General features: G+C 47.3%; 1 protein-coding gene across 1 annotated transcript in view; it reads left to right on the forward strand.

Annotated features, from left to right (window-relative positions):
* LOC119102696 (uncharacterized) overlaps positions 1-6,409 on the forward strand; it is a 33,615-nt gene extending 27,206 nt beyond the window's left edge. Inside the window, exons 12-14 of the mRNA XM_037226154.1 lie at positions 532-683; positions 1,179-1,283; positions 6,267-6,409. Coding sequence (XP_037082049.1) covers positions 532-683; positions 1,179-1,283; positions 6,267-6,409 — 400 coding nt within the window. The remainder of the gene's footprint in view (positions 1-531; positions 684-1,178; positions 1,284-6,266) is intronic.
* The last annotated feature ends 240 nt before the right edge of the window (positions 6,410-6,649 follow it).

Below are 6,649 nucleotides of genomic sequence, written 5' to 3' on the forward strand. Positions count from 1 at the left end.
TTCCTCAATTTTATACTGTGCAGCTGAGAAATAGCTGTTCGGTGTGACCAAAAACGTCGCCGATTACTTATATAGCGAATAAGTATGTTGACGAAAATTAGGTGGTAATTGCAGCAAATATAATGCCTATGAAGCTATGTCCCTCTTTTTCCTGATTGAAGTGCATTATTGATTCCTCAAGTTTGGTGTTAGATAACATGCCACGCCTGATCGAACTTCTGTGATATCTTGCACGATGACGTGGACGATAATTCTGAAACACGAATACCAACTAGCCATTTACTAGCTCAGTGGGCGGAGAAACGATCATGACTGCAAGCGACGGGAGGATCGAAGCCTTGATGAAATGATTCTTCACTGTACTTATGGAATTATTGTTTTCCTATCCGTGCAAATTTAGTAGCATACGGTACCCTTCAAGGACAGACACCGGCGAAAAACGAGGTTTGTAGGCAATGCACGTTTCTATAACGTCCAGATTAACCATCATATAGTATCCACATAATACTCATTTGGCGTATATGTTCACAGCGGCCATTGCATTTGCTCTGCGTTGTCAACATCGATGGGTACGCTCATCGGAAGAGTACCACTACCTGCCACCTGTCCTGCGGATGCTGCAAGGCAAGCATATGTTGGCTCCGACCACCTAGGTCAGCTCTGCGGACCATTCAAAGGAAAAGGTATGACAAGAGCGCAAATCATCACAAGGCCGCAAATAACCAAGGTGGTTGACTCGCCTTAAGCCGACAAATATTTGATGTTGCCTGACCAATGCTGTCTTCAAGGCAAAGTGGCGTGTGTCACGCAAAAATGTGCAGCAGAGTGTAACCTCTTTCTATGCGACATTGTGTGATGTGGGTGGGATTTGTTTGTGAGGAGGTCGGATGCAGTCAGCACAGTGGCCCAGGATCGCATTCCATATTTCGTGACTTTTGACAGAATAAGCTGTTGCCCTGGGCTTCAGGTCACCCATCCATTTCTCCGTGGGGACGTGGGTGACGTAATGCGTTAACAACGACGCGACTTTTGTGGGGTCCAATATAGTAGAACGTTATGTCTGATTGGTGTATGTTTAATAGCCTTTTCGGGAATGAACATGTCCAAACAAGAGCTCGTCAACTTGATTGGACGTATTGCATTGTCTTCTATGTCAATAATCATTTATTTGGTTTCAGATGTTATTGGCCCGGGCCAAGCGGGTATGCACGGAGTCTCTACAACGCACCATTTTCTACATCGATCAACGCAAGGATATGCTTTTGGGGTGAAAAAGCTGCAAAGTAGGTGTCTGCTTGCGAGGCACGATGTTAATACTCAGAGCCGCTCATGTTCCTGTCTGGTCAACCGGGCAAGCTGCTAATACCGGGCAGGTCATTTTTAGTCAGTTATATTGCGTTAATTAAGCGTTAATATAGTAACACACAAACCTAGCCGTTAGTTGGATCCATGTATTTCTCTCACAGTATATCAGTGACCCTGTCACTATTTCTGTCTGCCAGACGCATTGTTAGTGTCTCAGATTGCCTTCACGACACCTGGTGTCCCTATGTCATTGACACTTTGAACAGCCAGGGCTCTGGCTGTTCACGGTCTTTTTATCTTTTCTAATTTGCATTCGCTCTTTCTACATTTGCTGACAAGCGTTCTCCCTGTCATTCACTCCCGGCAGTTCCAGGGTGGAATGCGGAAGGATGTTTAACCGAATGCCACTTTGCTGGATGTAAAAGAACGGAAGGTTTTTGCCGTCTTGCGCGGATGTCGATTGGTATTTTTGTGTGGGCCCCCAACGTTGGCTTGCCCCCCGCAATATTTCTGGCTCGAATAAAGCACAAGTATAGGGGAAAGGTGACCATCACTCAAAGACTACCTTCTTTGGGCATTGTTTGCTGGGCGTCACTGCAAGACCAGATCCAGAAATTTCGATGGGGGGCGGGTTGTCTACAAGGTTTTTTTGTTTTCTAATTTGTTTCTTTTATCGCCAATAGAGCAGCACTCCCCTAACAGGCGAAGTCACTTAAAATGCATTGCACGCACGCTCGCACGCTCGCACGCACGCACGCACGCACGCACGCACGCACGCACGCACGCACGCACGCACGCACGCACGCACGCACACACGCACGCACGCACGCGCGCGCGCGCGCGCGCACACACACACACACACACACACACACACACACACACACACAACACACACACACACACACACACACACACACACACACACACACACACACACACACACACACACACAAGCGCGCGCGCGCGGGCGCCCCCCGGTGGCCGGTTGAACACCCTTCGCTCGGGTAGGGGTCAATTTGACCCCCTGAGATCTAAGAAAACTAAGAGAACAACAGACACCAAATTAGAGGCACCAAATTCACAGAGGATGTTCAACCTGTACGTGAACACACTTGTCAAAGGTTGAAGCTCCTAGGTCGTGACCTTCGGATCAATTAGGTCAAACAAGGTCAATCTCCAGGTTAGCGTCCAAAGTGCCCCAAGACCTAGACACCTGTTCTAAGCAAAAGGTCACGTGCCCATTTAAGGTCAGTCATCTTCTTTGATCTTTCGACGGCCACGGTGATCAAAACAATACAAGGCTGATTTAAATTTTGCATTTGAATAAGCGACACAAATTACGCTAGGCAGAACGTTTTTGAAATATATTGTTAACATGGGTCGTTGTAGGTCAGTGACCTGTTCTGATCTTTAAGAGGTCCGGGGAAAATGTATAATGCGGTTCCTGCTTTTGATAAATTCGAAATGAGCACCAGAAACCAGTTCATGCAGCAAGCCCTAGATCAATTAAACATACCATTTTTTTTAACTTGCTGTGACTTTGAAACCTAGCCTTAGGTCAATGTCAATTGTTCACTCAATTGTTGTGTTGCCTAAGAAAGTATTTCAGAGATGTATGGCTTCGTCTAACACTTCGTTGTTGCAGCAGATTGAAGGATTCCCTAAAAATTCACTTCGCTGAACCCATGGCCTGACTGTTTGACCTGACAGTGACCTGACCTGACAGTAATTCAGTGGCCTTACAAGGTACACCTAAATTTTTTATGCGACACAATCCGCCACTCGATTGTTTACAGCTGTGCAAAATTTGGCGCAGACTCGCCGCGCAGTTCGAAAAGTGCTTTGTGAAAAACCTTCGGGGGGAGCGGCAAATCGATCCTCCATCCGAGTGTCCGTTTCAGGATGACATTTCCTAGCGGAGTGAAGATGCTGCAGATTAAAAACATACTTGATCACTTGAACTCTAAAGATGTCAAAACTGTCGCGAAAAATATCCGGGCTGGTGTTGTTCGCTAAGAAATCGTTCCCAACGCTTGACAGTCAGCAAAACAGACCGCTCTGTACTGTTTGTATACAACTGCGCGGTACTCGCCCCGGGAGATGTCTCGCAGAAAGAGTAAATCGTGTTGCACCCACCGTGCTGGTGAGGATGGAATTCTGAGACGAAGCAGGAGTTTGTCATAAGAAAGAGAAGCTGTTCGCCCGGAGGATGTGAGCGAGTAACCAATTACGAAACCTGTGCGGCACTCGATCGACCCGCACTGTGTAGGTATTGGCCGCCCCGTCCAGATCACGCTGCAATATGCTAAAACCGAACAAACGTTTGCAAAACACGCAGCCACCACAGCGCTTCGGTCGAATTTTGACCAGCTGGTACCGACTAAGAAGGACGGAATAAAGGGACTAAGTGCTCGATCGCGCTTACTGACTATGCCGAAGACATGTGTAGCGAAGGTTAGTTGGTATCCGACATCACGCCAAGGTCCCTGATTTTACACGCATGTTCAAACTCAGCTCCATTGATATAAACCTTGGTCCGAACGAAAACACGTCTGACTGTCATCGTGAACGCTTTACATTTTGTAGGGCTGAGGGTCAGCCCCCACCTGACCGACCACGCTACCAGAGGATCGAGATTATTCTGCAGCAGCAGTCCATTAGCTGGGCACATAATTTTATGAAAAAACTACGCCGCTGGCGTACAAACGTCAGCCGGATACAATGACGCATGAAAGATCATTAATAAGTAGTGCAAAAAGGAGCGGAGCCAAGAGTGGTCATACCGGGACGCCGGAGGTCACCAGTGTCCAATCGGAAGTTTTTCCGTTAACGACAACCCTCTGACGTCTGTCGGACAGGCGGCTGAAGGTGCGTCAGCTGCAATCAAGACGGTACCGAGCTTACACAAAAACCCAGATTTTGCACAGCTTGCGGCTGCACTGTTTTATGAAATGGCGGAAACAACACGAGATGTAGGTGTGCACGCGGCTGATAAAACTCGATGTAGTAATTAGCCAAGTACTAGTGACCCGAAATGTGTATTGGTCGAATGTCAATATTCCGAAATGGGGCTTACGTGGAGGGCGATTATAAAGTTGGAAAGCGCTGAATGACCAATTAACCAGATGCAATTCTATCAAAAGGTGAGTTTGACAAACGGCAGTAAGAAGGATGTATACTCTACGAATAGTCTTTTCGCCGACCTCATGGTGTAGAAATGTGAATGGAAAGACCACAAGTTTTCGGAAATGGTAACCCCAGCGAAAATATCTTGTGACACGTTTTACAGTTCACAACCAAAGCCTCTGAGCTTATTCTGTCTACCACTTGTTAACGACATCCTGACCCATAAACATCCATTTAAGAAATCTTTGTTTGATTAGCATGAGATTACAAAACCTTTCGGGGAAATAAGCTTTCGGCTAAAGAGGAATTCTGAGGCTAACGTTGAAACAAAGAACATCTTGCGTAATTAGCTTTCCATTTAGGAGCATTTCGACAAGTAAGCATGCGTTTAAATGTTACTGCAGCAATAAAAGCCGGCTAGAGAACGTTTTGGACCTCACTCTGCTCTTCCTTATGATATACGGTAGGCATGACAGGTCAGCAATGGATCAGGAAATGAGGAGTAGCGTAGAATGACGCTTGTAAAAGTTACAACGCAAATACGCAACGTCGTGACTGTGTTTTTCTCCGAGCGTGCATGGTGTGGATCTGGCAGCAAGTTGTACCAAACTTTCCCAACCTTTGCAACCAAAGGCGGAACAGACACCGAATATATCAGAGACAGCAAACACGTATGGCGCACTGAATCCTATTCAAATACTTTTTGCTGGTTCGTCAGATGATTAACGGCAATGACAGCTCCAACGTTCTCATTGCTCAACCTCAGTATCATTCTCAACGCTCTTAATCTTTATTCCGTCGCCAAGATATGCCACTGGCTGCTACCACCATCCTAGACATCTCCACTACATCAAACGGATCTGATGTCAGGGTTTGCCCATATTTCTTAATGATGTCGTAACAATGCTTGCACCCTGGATCCACCCGACATAAGACATGACAAATCCGATCATCGCGTCTTCGGTGCACTTGTGGTATGGCCTCCGAGACTAATGACAAGCGATTGGAGCGAGGGTGGGGTGTCTCTCTGACGTTTTTTTGTGGAGCTCGACTAGGCCCGGCCCTATGAGCAGTACATGGTTGAAAATGTCGTTCAAACCCCGGTGACCTCGTCCCAACGTCTGATGGCAGGATGGCTACAACAACGCCTCGGGTTGCACCGGGGCGGTCTCGACACACCAGTCTGTAACTGGGAAATACCATTATTTTGTTCGTGAGGGGATGCGAAAGCCACGTGACACATAATGTCAAGCTTTTGCTCACGAAGAGGGACGCTGAGTCTACCTTAGGCACCAGTGATTGGACATTCGATTGACCGGTGACTGGTTTATGTACCGGCTCACCAGAGCGGGTAGTCTGACTGCTGTTGGACAGGTCACGGGTCTGACGAAGGGAGGGTCGAGCCGGTCGTGCAAGGCGGCGCGGGGCATGGCCCGGGTGCTGAAGGGGACGACTTCATCGGCGTGGGATCGGTTGCTTGTTGGCTTAGACGTGTTTTGAGGTTCGGCGATGTTCGTTAGCTACGTATTGGTGGTTTACGATAACCGGAATTGGTTTAGTCGGGTTGAGCTTTTTGTTTAGTCTTTGTAATGGTTTGGTAGAGCGCACAAAAGTAGTTCTAAATGTAGGAAAACACATCCTGATCTTTCATTTTCTTCCGCAGAGGGACCCCAGGAAAACAGATGTCGTGGAAGGGCAGGAAGGGCAAATGCCGTGGGAAACTCTTCCTCGTTCCTTTGGTGTCCAGACCGCAGCTTATCGTTATGGCCGTGTTGTACTTCATGATTCATTGCATTTTTCAGCTGTCTGAATGATGGCCGTGCCTCTCGTTTCAGTCTCCACGATGGATCACTCGGCGACCTTAGAAAGAGCATTAACTGTGGTAGGACACATCAAACATGGAGCTTCGCACACTCTATCTCTTGCCCTTCTGAACCGGAGTAAGTACCTGTGTTTTAATGAGCGTATATATGTGTGATGTCGAGCAACTTCATGCACGATGTGTAAGGGCTTTGGGGATTTACAATATTTGGAATACTTTTTGTTATGTTGCTGTCGAGTGCCAGTTCGGGGGACGCGCACACGCGGTATCGCCAGGTACGAGGCCGTATTGATGCCGACAAAGCAATGACTAATTACTGGAAGTGTGACGTAGTGTTTTGTGAAGATGATTTGTTTTCACCATGTCACATGATGGTGCAATGAGGGTGATGAAACC

Source organism: Pollicipes pollicipes, unplaced genomic scaffold (assembly GCF_011947565.3).
Source record: "Pollicipes pollicipes isolate AB1234 unplaced genomic scaffold, Ppol_2.1 Scaffold_5724;HRSCAF=6776_pilon_pilon_pilon, whole genome shotgun sequence".
NCBI classification, from domain to species: Eukaryota; Metazoa; Arthropoda; class Thecostraca; order Pollicipedomorpha; family Pollicipedidae; genus Pollicipes; species Pollicipes pollicipes.